This window comes from Pelobates fuscus, chromosome 3 (assembly GCF_036172605.1).
Source record: "Pelobates fuscus isolate aPelFus1 chromosome 3, aPelFus1.pri, whole genome shotgun sequence".
NCBI lineage: Eukaryota > Metazoa > Chordata > Amphibia > Anura > Pelobatidae > Pelobates > Pelobates fuscus.
Window position 1 is genome coordinate 396,694,503 of NC_086319.1, and position 18,741 is coordinate 396,713,243.

Sequence of the window (18,741 nt, forward strand, 5' to 3'; positions counted from 1 at the left end):
AACATAGAGTTAGAAGAGAACACCACAGAACATTGTACACGTTTCCAAAATCCATATGGGTTTTGAAAACTCTACAGGATGGCCCATTGTACGTAGGATCGGGTCTCTGTTCTGTAACCTTTTAGAGTCTGTAAATATATGTTACAACTGGTATTGATGATGAATATTAAATCCCATTTGTTTTAGTAAAGAATATCTACCAATATTGGAAAATATAAGTTGGGAGAGCTCATTCTTTATGTTGGCCTATGATCTACTCAGTACTCACATCTCTAAATACATCAGGATTCAGTATATATTTTATATAAGTATAATGGTCTGGTATGCCTATTGCATACTATTGATTCCGCCTCTGAAGAAGTGGGGCTGACACCCACGAAACGCGTCAGACTGAAATTGATCGAGCAGGATACGGACGCAGTTTCTGATCCAGCAGTAAGAGCATTACCTCTACTGAAAAACAACCCACGATCTGGGGACCAATTGGCCCATAGCGTTTACCGCTCAGAGTGAGGTCTGAGACGCACGCTAACCTCAACGGCAGCCGACAGCTAGAGAGATCTCTTTTTTGTTACAAACTATCCACATCAATCCTAGCCGGTCCCTGTGGCTAATTCAGAATAAGGACAACTACTCTGCTGGTAATATCTTTGCATACCATTCCTGGCTTGTATTTTTTGTATTTTTAATAGTTTTAATATGTTTAATAAACTTCTTGTTATTTTCACTTTCTTTCATCCTTTTTTAATTCATTTGATTTAAGTGTTTTTTTTAGCGATACCTAATTCTATTGCACTATAGAAAACAGTTCCATTTACTGTTTTTCTATTTCATAGGGTTTATATATTTTTCTATAAAGTATAATATTTGGTGTATACTCTACTTATTCTGCTCTTGGCAGATTTAAAGACGTACACACCATATATAGTTGTGATACCACACACAGTTGCGATATCCAATCTTACTGTATTATAGAAAATAGCTCCTAATACTGTTTTTCTATATGGTTTATATCTTTTTACACAAAGTATAATATTTGGTGTGTACTCAATTGATTCTGTTTCTAGCAGATTTAAAGACGTACACAACACACATAGTTGCTGCACCTTCTTCCTGGAACACTTGATCTATTTTTATTTTATTTTAATATTGGCACTATTATATTCAATTTTAATTACAATTTGTATACTAGTGATATTACACTAAATAGCCATTTCTGGTGAATCAGCTCCTGGATCAACCACACCAAACCTAGGGTGTTACTTCCACTATTGCATATATTTTATATATTTTTTATATTTAAAGGACCACTCTAGGCACCCAGACCACTTCAGCTTAATGAAGTGGTCTGGGTGCCAGGTCCAGCTAGGGTTAACCCATTTTTTTTATAAACATAGCAGTTTCAGAGAAACTGCTATGTTTATTAATGGGTTAAGCCTTCCCCCTAATCCTCTAGTGGCTGTCTCATTGACAGCCGCTAGAGGCGCTTGCATGATTCTCACTGTGAAAATCACAGTGAGAGCACGCGTCCATAGGAAAGCATTGTAAATGCTTTCCTATGCGACCGGCTGAATGCGTGCGCAGCTCTTGCCGCGCTTTCGCATTCAGCCGACGGGGCGGAGAGGAGGCGGAGAGGAGGAGGAGAGCTCCCCGCCCAGCGCTGGAAAAAGGTAAGTTTTACCCCTTTTCCCCTTTCCAGAACCGGGCGGGAGGGGGACCCGAGGGTGGGGGCACCCTCAGGGCACTATAGTGCCAGGAAAACGAGTATGTTTTCCTGGCACTAGAGTGGTCCTTTAAGGAAGCATTTTTTTTTAGTTAATATAAAGTGTGCTCTTTTTAACATTTTAATCTAATGCTTTCAATTGGAATCGATTAATGCAAGCCATTAATGGAATGATTATGTTTGACGATTCCTGTCATCAAGAGGAGAGTTTTTTTCCACTCTCAGATGTTGTAATATTAGTGTATAATACAGACAGGCAAACAAAGCATTAATACTGCCCGGATGCAAATCCAATACTGCACTCACTGAGGTGCAAATTAACACACACAGTGCTATAAAAGATGCACACCAAACTAAACCAAAACAAACTTTTATTACAAAGCCTTAAAAAATTATAAAATTACACATAGCCGTATGGCTTGGATAACAACGCAAGATACAAAAAAAAGTACAATTAAATTATAAGCCAACCATCGAGAAAAACAATGCTTAAATTTCACTTTTACAAAATTTTTAACTTTTCTGCATTAACTAATGCCTTTATTAAGGGTTGATCATTCAATACAGTGTAAAACCCGTAAAAACTAAAAATGAGTGGTGAAAATGTAAAAAAAGTAGGAGTGGTGAAGTGGCACACAAGATTCGAAGTTAATACAAATCCAGATATGCAAATGATTGATCTTGTGTGCCACTTCACTTTCCATTTTTACTTTTTCACCATTCATTATTTTTAGTGTGGCTTTGTACTTTTTTGGTATAATAAACATTTTATTATTTTATTCCACTTGAGAAACTGTGTAATCACATTTGTTTTAGTGATTTATGTATTGTCTTGATCCCAAAAAAAAAATCCAGGCAGTATATCTCCTATTTAAAAGAGTATTTCCGAGTATTTTTCGCCATTTCAGACTGAGGATACGCGAACATGTTAACTCAGTCAGGCGACATCTGGAGACGCCAGTCTCAAGACACCTACACCAACACCACAATCACTCCTCAGCGGGTATTCGATTTATGGGTCTTGAGCATATACCACAACCCCCTAGGAAAGGGAACTGGGATCTCAGACTTAGACAGAGAGAAGCTTTCTGGATCTATCATCTTAAAACACGTTCACCTAATGGGTTGAATGAGGGCTTCTCTTACTCTCCATTTATTTAGAGTACTGCCGTATTCTGACAAACAATGTTATCTTAATAACAAGCTTGTATATATGTATATATTTCTTTATTAATTTCTATTTTTTGCACCTCTAGGCTATTCCCCCTATTATCCTCTTACTATGTCCAGTATATGTGGGTTACCCCGCTTCCCTCGTCCTGAGTGCTCTACTACACTCCCTGTTTACCTTAATATATTAACTTGGAAGGAATCTACAGTTAGCTGTTTGTAATACAGTATCCGTATGTTGCCAAGCTGTTATAAAACTGACTATAACGGATTTGTGTAAATTATACTCCAAACTGGCTGCAGCCTCCTGTTTTTATACATATTTATTTAATATGATACTTTCTTCAGTGGAACAACTGGGCACTCCAAGGGTTAAAATCTCCCGGTCTAAATATGCTTTGGTCTCTGTGAAGGGTTGGATTTACGGCATATGCACGCCACGCCCCCTTCCCCTCCAATCATCAGCCGGCCAATGCTCTGGACACACGGGATTGGTGGTATACCCACGTGGACCAAATTGAGATATCGGTTTAAATAAACCGCGGGGACAGCCTCCTTTCAGATACCCCTGATGACGGCGTACGGTTACGCCGAAACGCGCGGCGGGTTCAGTCAGTCTTCACTTACTTGAGCACTTCAGCACCTTTTTCTGCACTCATGTTCGTTTAGCGTGTTAACTGGGGCTTATGTGTATGGACTTAGTTGAGTCTTAGATTAGAACACCCACGAAGGTGTTATTTAGGAGAATTAGGGCTAGCACAGGACTTTAGGGGTTTTGTGGGGATTATTCACTTTATTTTTTTTCTCTCCCCCCTCCTGTCCTTACTGCTGTCTTGTTTCCCGGATTGCTGCATGGTTTAGTATACTGCCTCGATCCACAAGGGGCTTATGTAATTGAATCGGCTTATTGTAAGCTGACTACCTATGCAGCTATCGCTCTCCTTATAGGACTTTTGTCCATCACTAAGCGGACCCAGTCTTTTAATAGACTTCAATAAAGTTTTTTTTGTTTTTTTGCTACGTTTAGTTTAAGATTGGACTGGGCCTTTACCCATCTGGTTGCCTTACTATAAGACACCCGGGTTGGGTAATTTTCCTCTTTCATGTTTATAAATTCAGGGTTATGCCCTACTACCCAGTCTAGGTGACCATCTCTCCTGGGGTACGGAAGTTGGGTTTGGATTTTTCTTCCCAGTCTTCTGGCCCTTAGAGGCCTTTCATTTTTTCTCTATTTCATAAATTGGTGTTATTCACCTATATGGTCACCAACATTACTATTTTGTCAGTTTCGATACCGTGAGTATGGCTGGCTTTCTATCCAACAAACCTAATGCCAGTACCTGGTGTGCGGACGTAGATTCTGTTTTCAGTACAGACAGCACTTTAGAAACACTGTCACCCCCGAATATTCATACTAGTTTTAACAAACTAACTAAACTCTTTAAACAGCAGATTAGGATAAGTTGGGAAGTCTCTACCCTTGAAAAATATACCGCCAAAAATATTATACCAAGAGGGCTAAGGGTTCAGACTTTCCCGTCTAGACAAGCTGAGACAGAAGAGTTTTATAAGGAATGGGAGGAGGCAGCCTCTAAATGCTCAAATACCTTTATGAGTATCATCTGCAAATATGAATCCATGAAACTAACCAATGTCCAGCTTGAATTGGACAAAGAAATTGAGTTGGTCCAAGGATTCAAAACAGAACCACAATTTGAGTCACTGGAAATTAAACTTAAATCCAACCTGGACAAATTCTCACATATAGTAAAAGTAAGGAAACACCAGAAATATATGAGAGATATAAAGGACTTTGAACAAGGTAGAATCTACCGCTCCTTTAAAAAGAGGTCCAAAGTGGATTCCGATCAATTCAGTACATCCGAGTATGACTCAACTGATACGGAAACAGAAAAATCCCAAAGTTCTACCCCTAGAAATCCACCCAAAAGCATTCTAAAAAAAGGGGTGGATTTTTTAGGGCTAAGACAAGCGGACCTAACTCAGGGCCCGCACACCAGGTACCGAGGCAGAGGTCAGAGACGACGCAGGGAATAAAAGAGTCCTCTCTGCGTATCATTAACCTCTCCAATACCACCCTTAGCCCAACTGAACTTAGCGTACTAGAAAAGGGACTATCATTTGTACCCGTCCCAACATTCAGTAAGTTCACCTGGACTAAGGACGTTAATCTGTTTGTCAGGAAGTTGGCTTTATTCAAATACCATGCAGTACAGAAAGAAATCAAGGCACAAAGTCTGGGCCTCTTACCTAAAGACCTAGAGTGCCTCGATACTCTTGTCGAATTGCTTAATTATGGGGAGGGCTCCATACATCATGACATCCCGTATACCAACTTAAAACCCAAGAGTAAGTTCACTCCACACTTTCAAGACTACAAAAACCTTGAGGTGTTTCTTGAAATGGTAACCAGGGAAATTGAAAATATAAACGTGGCAGATCTTGATTTATCTCCTAGTGGTAATCTTAGCTCACAGGAAGCATCAGCTCTTAAAAAACTGCAGAGTTATACGAATCTGATCTTTAAACCCTCGGATAAGGGGGGTAATGTGGTGGTACTTAACAAAGACCACTACATTCAGATTGCAGAAAGATTACTATCTGACGAAAGCACTTATCGTGTACTTGCCAAAGACCCCACGCAACAATACCAAATTGAGTTAAAAAATCTACTTACAAAAGCAGTCAACCAACAACTTATCAATTTGGACGAGTTTGGATTTATGTGCACCAAACAGCCAGTTTTATCTACCTTTTACTGCCTGCCTAAAGTGCACAAATCACTAACAGACCCAACCGGCAGACCTATCGTCTCAGGCTGCGATAACTTGACACAGAACGCTAGCATTTATATCGATAAAATTCTATCTCCAATAGTGCAGAAACTACCCTCTTTTCTTAGGGATACGAAGCAAATGCTAAAATTACTATCTAATCTTGTCGTGCCAGTAAATGCTACTCTATGCAGCCTAGACGTGGAGGCCTTATATAGCTCGATTCCCCACAACCTTGGTATTCAACATACCCGCGAAATGTTGAAACTGGAAACTGACCTACCCGATCACTATGTGAATTTCGTAACTGAACTACTTGAATTTATTCTAACCCATAATGTCTTCCTGTTTAATGGCAAAATCTTCCACCAGACCACTGGCACAGCTATGGGGACGTCGTGTGCGCCCTCTTATGCCAACATACATCTTGGCTGGTGGGAGAGATGCATTAACCTAGACCCAGTTTTGAAACCATACATCGATCAGATTTTTTACTGGAAAAGATACATCGATGATGTGTTTCTGATATGGTTAGACACACCAGATAGATTCAAGGAATTCGTACACCTGTTGAATAATAACGAGTTCAATCTACGTTTCACTAGTGAAATGGGGGGTCAAAAGCTCTGTTTCCTAGATCTAACGCTACAGGTGTCGGGGGGTAAAATTGCCACAACCCTTTTTAGGAAAAAGACGGCCTCCAATAACCTCTTATGCTGGACCAGCCATCACCCCACACCGCTCAAATCAGGAATCCCCATTGGTCAATACCTGAGACTTCGCCGGAATTGTTCAACAATGGAAGAATTCAAACTTAAAGCGAACGAATTAAGACATATGTTTAAAACCAAGGGCTACCCAAATAGGGTTCTAAAAAGAGCTTACCTTAGAGCTATCCAGACTGAACGTGAAACACTGATCACAGATGTGAGTCGAAAGACTGAGCAGAACACAATACGCTGCATTGGTACATTTGATGCAGGATGGGACACTATGTCAAATCTCTTTAGAAAATTCTGGCCCATCCTCAAATCTGATAAGCACTTAAAAGAAATCCTGCCACCCTTTCCGTCGATCACAGCAAGAAGAGGCAGGAACCTGAGAGATATCTTAGCACCTAGTCATCTCTCAACAACTTCCCCCTCTGGCTACTTTCAAAAATACTTACCAATGGGCACTTTCCAATGTGGTCACTGCAGTGCATGCCCATTCATAAGTAGACATTCAAAGACCATCCCTGACCTGGGCGACTCCAAGATGTTCAAACCTCGTTCCTTCTTCAATTGTCATACTACAGGGGTAATTTATTTGCTGACTTGCTCCTGTGGTCTTAAATATGTGGGCAAGACCTTTCGCCATTTCAGACTGAGGATACGCGAACATGTTAACTCAGTCAGGCGACATCTGGAGACGCCAGTCTCAAGACACCTACACCAACACCACAATCACTCCTCAGCGGGTATTCGATTTATGGGTCTTGAGCATATACCACAACCCCCTAGGAAAGGGAACTGGGATCTCAGACTTAGACAGAGAGAAGCTTTCTGGATCTATCATCTTAAAACACGTTCACCTAATGGGTTGAATGAGGGCTTCTCTTACTCTCCATTTATTTAGAGTACTGCCGTATTCTGACAAACAATGTTATCTTAATAACAAGCTTGTATATATGTATATATTTCTTTATTCATTTCTATTTTTTGCACCTCTAGGCTATTCCCCCTATTATCCTCTTACTATGTCCAGTATATGTGGGTTACCCCGCTTCCCTCGTCCTGAGTGCTCTACTACACTCCCTGTTTACCTTAATATATTAACTTGGAAGGAATCTACAGTTAGCTGTTTGTAATACAGTATCCGTATGTTGCCAAGCTGTTATAAAACTGACTATAACGGATTTGTGTAAATTATACTCCAAACTGGCTGCAGCCTCCTGTTTTTATACATATTTATTTAATATGATACTTTCTTCAGTGGAACAACTGGGCACTCCAAGGGTTAAAATCTCCCGGTCTAAATATGCTTTGGTCTCTGTGAAGGGTTGGATTTACGGCATATGCACGCCACGCCCCCTTCCCCTCTAATCATCAGCCGGCCAATGCTCTGGACACACGGGATTGGTGGTATACCCACGTGGACCAAATTGAGATATCGGTTTAAATAAACCGCGGGGACAGCCTCCTTTCAGATACCCCTGATGACGGCGTACGGTTACGCCGAAACGCGCGTCGGGTTCAGTCAGTCTTCACTTACTTGAGCACTTCAGCACCTTTTTCTGCACTCATGTTCGTTTAGCGTGTTAACTGGGGCTTATGTGTATGGACTTAGTTGAGTCTTAGATTAGAACACCCACGAAGGTGTTATTTAGGAGAATTAGGGCTAGCACAGGACTTTAGGGGTTTTGTGGGGATTATTCACTTTATTTTTTTTCTCTCCCCCCTCCTGTCCTTACTGCTGTCTTGTTTCCCGGATTGCTGCATGGTTTAGTATACTGCCTCGATCCACAAGGGGCTTATGTAATTGAATCGGCTTATTGTAAGCTGACTACCTATGCAGCTATCGCTCTCCTTATAGGACTTTTGTCCATCACTAAGCGGACCCAGTCTTTTAATAGACTTCAATAAAGTTTTTTTTGTTTTTTTGCTACGTTTAGTTTAAGATTGGACTGGGCCTTTACCCATCTGGTTGCCTTACTATAAGACACCCGGGTTGGGTAATTTTCCTCTTTCATATTTCCGTACAATGAATTCTTACTCTTCTTGAAAACCTACTTGAAATAAATATATAATATATATATTTATACAGTGGAACCTCGGAACTGGAATGCTCCCTTCCTCTAACAATTCGGTATTCAAACATAACATTTGAGAAAAAATTTCATGGTACCCGAACAAAACTCGGTATTAGAGCAAAATCACACGGCATTAACCTTGTTGGTATGACACATCGGCCTTCTAGCACTAGACAACAGAGCTCCATTCTGTCAGAGAACAGAGCTCCATTCTGTCAGCGAACAGAGCTGACAGGTAAAGTAAAATAACATTTTCATTTTGTTTACATTGTGTTTATTGTATTTCTGTATGATTCTATGCATGTAACGTATTATTAAAACTTAACATTTGTGTTAAAATGCTGTAATTTTGGGGGTCTGGAACGCATTAATCTAATTTACATTAATTCTTATGAAAAATGTTGATTTGGTTTTTGAACAAATCAGCTCTCAAACATCCTTCTAGAACAGATTAGGTTATAGTTCCAAGGTTCCACTGTGTGTGTGTATATATATATATATATATATATATATATATAGTTAATATTTTGCTAAATGCAACCCTAAATGTCCTACCCCATACTAGCCACCTACAATAGGGACCCTGGGGCCACCGTGTCCTATCAAAACACGGGTGGAACTGGAGTCCTGGTGCTTTTGCTTTCTCTCTTCCTGCAACCCCACCTAAGACTATCGCTCTTTAACTCTACACTTACACGTACATTGAGATTACAAACACGCATGACATGGAGCGAGACACATGCTCTGACAGGGATCACTCTGAGTACACATAGGAGGAATGAACGAATGCCCCCCACTTTTGAGAGCCGCTGACTTGACTCTGACCACAGGGACCATTGTAGACACCAGGGAGACTGAGCATCTTAGGGGGCAACGACCATTGGGCCAATAAGATGTACTGCAAACCTCGCCCCTATATCTGGGATCGCTTGTGCTATTGGCGAGCGGTTCGGATGGGACCGGAAGAGGTTTACCGTTAAACACATGCCCACGACTTGACCAAACACCCGCATCCACATACCGTTAGCTTGGCAACATAATCCAGTGGGTTCAAGGGGTGGACCACATAAGAAGTACGTGAGGTTCTAGACAGGGGTCCAGCGCCCTAAAGGAGGGCAATGGGGGAAGGGGGAGAAATATGTCTTCAACCATAATAAGTTTAGTGATCTCTAACTGTTTGCTATGCATATACTTGGGAGGCTTAAATCTGCCAGAAGCATTGGATTGTACACTTCCCATGTAACAGATCTCAATACGCTTTATGTTATTTGACCTTTATAACTAAAAAAACAGATTTAAAAAAAATATATATATATTTACCTTAAAACCAACTGATGGCTATCAATTCAATTCCCAAACATTACCAAGTGTGCGATCATAGGAATATACTTTTGGGGTAGTTTATTCTTTATATTCCCATGATGACACACATGATGATGTCATGTTTGCACTCCTTTATATTGAACTAATTTCCATCAGTTGAGTCTTAGGTATTTTAGAGCCATATAGAACAGGCATAAGCAACTTTCGTCACTCCAGATGTTTTGGACTACACCTGCCATGATGCTTTGCCAGCGTTATGGGTGAAATAGCATTATGGGGGATGCAGTCCACAACATCTGAAGTTCCAAAGGTTGCCTATCCCTGATATAGGATATGGGTTACACGCTGGTCCCTTGAGAAAGGCACATGTCGAAAGTTTGAGGGTAGATTGCAATTCACTGTTTTCTCTTTGTTTGGCTTATGATTTCAATGTATTCTTTTTGTATCTTGCTTTGTTATGCAAACCATGCCACTATGTGTTATTTTGTAATTTTTTTAGGTTTTGCATTAAAGTCCTGTTATAGTTGAATTTGGTGTGCATCTTTTGTATAATTTGTAATAGTGTAGAACATTCATTTTATTGATCTTTTGATATACTTTACTATATATTGTATATGTTTTTCCTTTTTATATACAAGGTCAGAGAGGATGAATCTCACAAATGGGATCCTAGCATAGAATGAAAATGGACAAGTACCAATCCTCTGACCCCAATTTAAACATTCCTCTATTAGGAAAATAGTTTAGTATACCCTCTTCAATTCGCTACAGAAACCTTTTATTTTAACCTCCAACAGTATATCTAATTTTTACATCTGTATGACTAGTTCAGTTCAGAGAGCTGTTTTAGAATACAATATACCCCACCAATAGACGCAGTTAGGAAACCTCACCTTTTCGAAAGATTTGAATTCCACCCACGACAATCAGAATGGCTAGAAATATGACTGAACTGATAACTATTATTAGAGTTCTTGATATTTTGTGTACACCTGTGAAAAAAATATCAAGAAAGGAATGAAGTCACAATATAAAGACATCATATATTTAAATTCATGCAAGTTTCTAGACATAAATCATTTATTGGTTTTCTCTTCAAAAAAAATTATTTAAGTTTATATTTTTAAATCGTAAACTTGAGATTTTTTTTTTAAAGAGTAAGAAGTTATGTCAGTATATGTGGAAAACAATTCTCTGCAAGCCATCCATATCATTTAGATTTTAGAATTCTCATAAAAATATGTTTTATTTTACCCGTAGTATGCAGAAAAAGTGGTTATGAGAATGTCAGTAGACTAATGAGTGGAAATGCATGAAAATAGCAGTACAAGTTGTCTCTCTCTTCACCCAAGAAGATAATATGTACAGAACGAACTCATGGCCAAGTTGTAGATAAAACTTTTATATGTATCCACACACAAACTTTAGTTAAGTGCAAATACTATGATTGGGCTTTGTATTTCTTATACTTCTTTCTCCAAGTATATTGTTACATAATTTTTTTTATTTTTTTATAATAAATTTGAGTCTGTGTGTTAATTTTTGAAGATACTAGTAGTGCTATTTATTTTTGTATTAAATTCATGGAGATTTGCCATTAACGGTAAAAAATATAAACCTTGTTTTTATGAGATTTATTATTAAGTTGACAATTTAGAGTTTGAGAAAATGATTGCCTCTTCCTGCAAAGTTGGGCAAGATGTCATCGTAGTCTGATGAAACATAGTGCTACTGGTTTCTAAAATAATAGAATCGATGGTAAGAAGGAAATGTAAATATTTTTGTCTCTCTGTATATAAACTGAGACATTATTCAGAGGCATTGCTTTAATGACTTAAGGGTCCACATCCCAAAACGTTTCTAGGCTACTGAGCATTAAATCCTTGTTCAGTTATTATTATTATTATTATTATTATTATTATTATTATTATTATTATTACTATTATTTTTATCATTATTATTTCCTGATAGATTTTTGCTCTAGAGAGTTTCAAATGTTTTGCTCTTTTCATAATTTTAGGGGTACATTCCCAAGGGACAAGATGGAGAACTTGAACCAACACTTCACAAAATTGAATGCGTTCTGAACATATATTTTTTTCATGGGTTTCATAGTTTACTTATGAGCAATGCTTGATGATGGAAAATGATTGTGTTTTATGCAAGTGACAAGAAAGGAAAGCACCTGTAAATGTATAGGCTGTAAGATGAGTCTATTATCAGTTATTGGCTAAGCTATGTTACATCTCACAAATTTGAATGACCTTTAAAACCTTTGGAATTAGCAGTATTAGACTGACCAGAAGCAAGGCATTCTGTTTTCTTATTCTAAAACAAGGTAACACAGATGCATCACTGATATTGTCATGGAAAACCTCAATCCTGATTCAAATACCCCACAGATTATGCAATCATGAAATGTTCAAACCTGACGTAAGTTTATACTTTTGGACTAACATCACAGCTAGCTGATCAGATTACAATACATATCAACACATAAATAAAATACATTATTTTACATCATGTGTTAGATCACTTTTTGAATGCATGAAGCTTCGGCAGTAAATTCATTAGTTAACATAAATTACCACTGACTATTAAAAGCTATATGATCTTCCAACTTTGCAATTTGTAAGACAATACGTATTTGTAATGTATTGTATGATGAAATGTAGTTTATGAGACAGGTATTTTTATGCGGAACAGAGAAATAAGCTACAGAATTACATTTTTAGGCTAAAAAAGGAATTACCTTTTAGGCTGGTGGTGTGCATCGGTGGTCCAGATTTTGTGGATGTAACCAATTGTGTCGGACTTGTTTTCTCTTCTTTTTTTTTTTTTTTTAAATTCTTTATTTTTTAAGTGCAAATAATTTACATACAACTTGTCACGCCCCAACAGCTTGTGACAGAAGACAAAATACACAGCTTGTAATCAGTAAGGCAGTGAGAAAACATGCACAATTTTTAAAGTTACAAAGACAAGAGTAGGTACATGCTTGTTATCGCTATTATAGAGTGAGATTAAAACGTAGATTCTTAGGGTATTCAAATCTATCTAGACTCAATAGCGATCGTAAATGATTATTTATATCTTTCTCAAGCAATATAGATTCGATCAGGTTGTTAGTTAAAGCGATACATACTAGCAAAAGTCGTTGTTACAAGAAGTGGATTAACATGACTGGCTGCAGTTAGTGGCATGCTGAGTTGGTACATCATCCTAATGAGTGAACAAACTATGAGGATGCATTTCGTCATATATATACACATCGATCTCTATCAGACTGTACCAGATATGTTATCAAAATACAGTTATGCAGTTTAGCAATACCAGAATACATTTGCTAGGGTTTTAGTCATGAAAGGCAGGTGAAGGGCATAGTACCCAGGCTAAGCAGTGGGTCTATACACATAATTTGAGGCTGCATCAGTACATGTGGAGATGCCTAAGGCTGCAATGTGGCTGACTAAGCGTTAAAACACATATAGGCTAGGCAATAAACGATGACTGGCATACCGCACAGCGCTCCAGAGGCAACGTGGGGGAGAGCACCGAGTCCATGTGCGCTGTAAGGCCTTTAGTGCGGCCGGTGGCTACCCCCCACAGGTAATCAGTCCAGTGTTGGCTTAACCGACACCCATGTCCGGTATGCTCCTGCTGCGGGCGTTTGACTTCTCCAGGGTCAAGGTGCGTTTTGGGCAGCACTCACCCTTTCGTTGGCTTCGGGTCGGTTCAAGGGCTGGCAACTTCGGGCTCCAGGCCCCATGACCCAGAGTGTCCAAGTCCTGTTTTCTACGCAGGCGGTGGAGGGTCCTGTTGCGTGCTTGTTTCTTGCGGCGGGGTTTTTTCCGCCCACTTGGTGGTCTCTGCTGGGTAAGCGCCCCTCTGACCCTCGGTTTGCGTGGGCTGGTCTTGGGCTTGGTAGATTGCTGGGTAGGTTTTGTGCCTGTTTGATAGCCTTCAGCGTTTGGGCTTAGGCCTCTCTGGGTGTCCCTTTGTCTGGGTTGCTGTGTGGGTTGCATTCGCCTCTCCAGCTTGGCCCAGAATCGGGCAAATATCTCGTCGATGCCCTGGAGTGTTCGCTCCACGTGGTCCGCTGCTGTGTGTGAGGTGAGTATGTCCGCCATCTTGGGCAGCCCAGGGGAGCGTAGCTGCTGCTGGTCTGAGTCAGCCTGTCTTTCATTGTGGCAGGTGTCTGCCGCCCGGGTGCTTGCCAGGTAGGACCGGGATAACCCCCGCCGGTCCGGGGGGGGAGGGGACCCCTTTAGTCGTGTGTCACCTCCGGTTAGAGCCGTAGGAGAGCGGCCGTCTCTCCTCGGCCCAGTGACCGGTAGGCCGCAAAGCCCTGAGTCCGGTTTGCCAGCGGAGGAGAGGCCCGCGAGAGGTATCCCCGGAACCGCCGGCATGTCAGGATTAGGTCGGGTAAGTTTTTGCAGCCTGGTAGGCTTTTGGCTCGTTTTGCTGTCGAGTTTAGTATGCCAGACACAGGAGCTCATGCGGCACACGTCTGGACTGCTCCGTGGTCAGGCTCCGCCCCCCCGTTTTCTCTTCTTTTATTAAAAGATTATTATAGTTAGTCATATCAAGTAAAGGTTCGAACATATCCTTATGTAATAAAGATTGTATTATTTTAGGCTGATGTAGATTATTTTAGTATTATTAATACATTAACAATCCCATAAACTAATTGTATTGTAGCAGGTTATAGGTTGAATGGTCTAGGCCATGGGTAGGCAACCTTTCGGCACTCAAGATGGTGTGGACTTCATCTCCTATAGAGGTCTTCTAGCCACAACGCTAGCAAAGCATCAGATGAGACGTAGTCCACAATATCTGGAGTGCAGAAGATTGCCTACCCCTGATCTAGGCATTCCCAACTCACGTTGAAAAATGTTCAAACTATAAAATACAAATCTAGCTGATTAGTAATAGTCATGTTATCTCTTACAATTACAATTATTTATATAGTGACGCAGTACTGTGCATTAGGTAAACAAAACATACACCAAATTCTAACAAAACATGATCGACATACTGGAACAGTAGTAGAAATGTTTTGCTGGTTCTAGGCTGTTTAAGAAGGGAAGTAAGATCATATATATCGTCATGCACCTCAAAGCTATTTCTTAGTAACACATCATTAAGATTTGTCTTCCAGAAACACAAAGAGCCACGTTATAGTTAATTTGGAAAATCAATATCTTTTGTGACCGCTTATGAGATTCTGTATTACCTAGGTAAGGCATTTCTCTATACAATCTGAGATGAACATTCTAGAATTATTTGAACAACATAAACTGTGTGTATTAAATGCCCACCCACCCTTTTTAGAGGCATATAATTAATCCTGACAATCTCAAATCCTAATCACTAAACTACCAGCTGGTTAGTAATTTAGAAAGTTCAAGATACATATTACACATGTGCATTCAAAGACAAAATGAATGAAAATGTAATACAAATATTCAGCAGTCCGAATGACCGAATGGTTGACTGATCAAATGTTATTTGGTAATTCTGCCCATTTGACCATTACAGTGAGCAGTCAGTGGAAACTTTCCTCTTTCATGGAATGGGACTGTCCACTTGAAGTTCCCCCATGGTGAGACTAATAATATATTTTTTAAAAATCGTATAAAAAAAAAAGAAAAACTCAAGCAGAAAAAAAAAATAACATAGTGTTGCTATGTCCGTGGCCAGTAAGTGGGGGCTATTATTAAAAATGGCAGACATACCATAAATTATGAAAGACAGGGAGTGGAAGCATTTAAAGAGTCTCTGGATATATGTGTAATAATAAATCCAGAAGTGTAATAGTTTCAGATTGTAATAAAGTGAAATATAGAAGTTAAAGACAGGCTACATTGAAAGTATGCTTGATGTAGCATTGTCCTCAATACTAAGATGTAGTCTACATCTTACACATTATATATTATATCAGTGTGCTGAAAGCTGATGACATATTACTGGGTTTTATACTTGTTTGCAGTAAAAAATAAAATAAAAAAATAGAATATCTATATCCATTTGGTAGTTTTGCTCATCTGAATTTCGTCCAAGAAAAATAGTCAGGGAAAATATTTGGTCAAACCAAAAGGGTGAATAAAAGGCATCTATTAGTTTACTGCCACAGAAGAATAACTACAATCTTGCCTAGACTAATGGCTATGCAATATCAGGCATTTTTGTGATGCCAATACTGAGTTCACAAAAGGAGATTGTTTTATATCTGACTATATTAAAAAAATAACTAAGCAGAAGTTTTTATTTTAAATTGAAAAACAAGAGAGAAGAACAAGGCTTTCCCACACATCCAGTTTGTGTCATGGTAGTGTACCCCAACACGAAATATTTAGTCCAACAATAAAAAAGAAAAAGCAGATACGTCTTACCGGACCTTAGAATGGCCGGACTCGACTTAGAACAGAGAAGTGACAGAGTCAGGAACGAGCCGAGGTCAAGGGAACAGAGAGACAGCGAAAACAAGAACTAGCCAAGGTCTGGTACACAGGAATCAGTAAGCCGGCAAACAAGATAAAGCAGGGATAAAGAGAAAAACTGAGTCAAATACAAAGCCAAGGTCAAGCACGAAAAAAAAAACACTACTTAATGATACAAGCACTAAAGGGAACTTAATCAGAAACCATGATAGGGCAGGGAGTTAAGGGAGAGGTAAGTATAAATACCCTAGTATTCAATTTGATTGGCCCCTGTCATATCCACGCCCCCAAAACGTGAGTGTATGGGGAATGTGGAATGACAGGGGCCAATTAGACTTGTGTACGGTGAGAACATTTGGTATGACCAAAATGTCTAGGTCTTCAGCTTTGGGAAAACTTTGGCCTGAAAAAATTCAGCTCGAGCCAAAAGAAAATGTTTGACTGCAAAATTTCAAGAATCATGAAAAAAAATCAATACTCCTGAAAACTCAGGAAGAAAAATAGCTCAACACATTCTATAATTTCCTCTTCACATCAAAAAGAACTCTCAAACGGTAAATAGTGATTCAAACTTGGTGTTAAGTGGCAGTAGCTACTAGCAATAGGCATAGCAAATGCAATTCTGAATCAACCGTACCACCTGTCATGCTATTCAGTTATTTCGAGATTCTGGAACATTTCTGCCAAACACCCACAATTTGGATGAATTGCAATTTAGGTCTAACCGAATCTCCAAGTGTAGAAGTAATCTCCTCATTGCTCTATACTAAATGTATCCAGACAAGCACGTTTATTCCACAGAAAATGATAACATATCTACACACCAACAATTTATCAGAAATTCTGCTGAGCGGAAATTTAAATTTTCTATGTATATACTTTATGATTAACCCCTTAAGGACACAGCTTCAGAAGCTTGTCTTTCACTTAATGACAACGGCATTTTTTGCATTTTTTGCTGTTTGCGTTCAACTGCAATTTGCATTTTACTAATTTATTGCACCGACGCATATTATATACCGTTTTTTAAAGGACAAAAAGGGCTTTAATTTGATGTAACATATAAATACATAAATGCTTATTTATTATTAAAAAATACAGAAAAATCCAAAAAAATGAAAAAATTAGATTTTTTTTTTACAGTTTTTGCAATAATAATGTGTGCACAATTAGTGCAGGTTAAGGAAAGTAATTAAAAATAAATTAATTTAGTTGTTCTGATTTACAGAATATATAATGTGTCTGGGATTTTAAGTTTTTTTTGGTAGTTACAGGTCACAAAGCACAAGGAGTAAAATAAACTTTTAATGTGGAGCGATTTTAGAATTTGGTATGTTTGTCTTGTAAGCTTAATAGCCATAAAAGAAAACAAAATTGCCACACAAAAGTATATATTTAAATAAAGTAGACACCACAGGCTATTTACCTAAGGTTGTTTTGGCACTTTCTACGTAGCCATTTCACCGCCAATCTCTGCTAAATATTGGAGTAAAATTTTATTTTTGGGGGGTTTTGGCACACAAACTTATAACAAAGAACTTCTCATGTGTATTTTGTAAAGTTGGTGTGTGCTATTCCTGTACAAAGTTTTATTTTGTATTCAGTTACATATGCTGAGTAAAATGACACCCCCATTGAATGTCTTTGGCACTATTTTGTGAAGCTACAATGCCATATAGGAGACCTGTCCTTTTCAGTATTCACAGTCGAATTTTGAGAGACGGATTTAATTAACCTATGCTTTCATTTGGGGTATTATAGTAGTTTGACTGTTCAAAAACACCCCACAAAGGCCTACCATTTGTAAAAGTAGACACTCCAAGGTATCTCATAAGGTGCATATTGTGCCTTAACATGCCCCCATTATTTCACCAATATATGACAAAGTATGTGGTAAAAAATAATTTTGTGCATTTTTTACATACGGATTGCATTTTTGCTGGGCATTTTGTATATTTCATATGTGCCACTAAGTTCAAACCCCCCAAATTATGCTCAGCTAAGTCTTCTGAGTAAAATGACACCCCCATTGTATGTCTTTGGCACTATTTTGTGAAGCTACAATGCCATATAGGAGACCTGTCCTTTTCAGTATTCACAGTAGAATTTTGAGAGACGGATTTAATGAGCCTATGCTTCCATTTGGGGTATTATAGTAGTTTGACTGTTCAAAAACACCCCACAAAGGCCTACCATTTGTAAAAGTAGACACTCCAAGGTATCTCATAAGGTGCATATTGTGCCTTAACATGCCCCCATTATTTCACCAATATATGACAAAGTATGTGGTAAAAAATAATTTTGTGCATTTTTTACATACGGATTGCATTTTTGCTGGGCATTTTGTATATTTCATATGTGCCACTAAGTTCAAACCCCCCAAATTATGCTCAGCTAAGTCTTCTGAGTAAAATGACACCCCCATTGTATGTCTTTGGCACTATTTTGTGAAGCTACAATGCCATATAGGAGACCTGTCCTTTTCAATATTCACAG

At 38.9% G+C, this 18,741-nt stretch overlaps 1 protein-coding gene across 1 annotated transcript in view; it reads right to left on the reverse strand.

The window, feature by feature from the left end:
* Nucleotides 1-18,741, reverse strand: part of LOC134601891 (uncharacterized) — a 68,331-nt gene that overhangs the window by 24,599 nt on the left and 24,991 nt on the right. The window contains exons 5-6 of the mRNA XM_063446396.1: nucleotides 12,555-12,629; nucleotides 10,696-10,794 (exon numbers count right to left, since the gene is read on the reverse strand). Of these exons, the coding sequence (XP_063302466.1) occupies nucleotides 10,696-10,794; nucleotides 12,555-12,629 (174 nt within the window). The remainder of the gene's footprint in view (nucleotides 1-10,695; nucleotides 10,795-12,554; nucleotides 12,630-18,741) is intronic.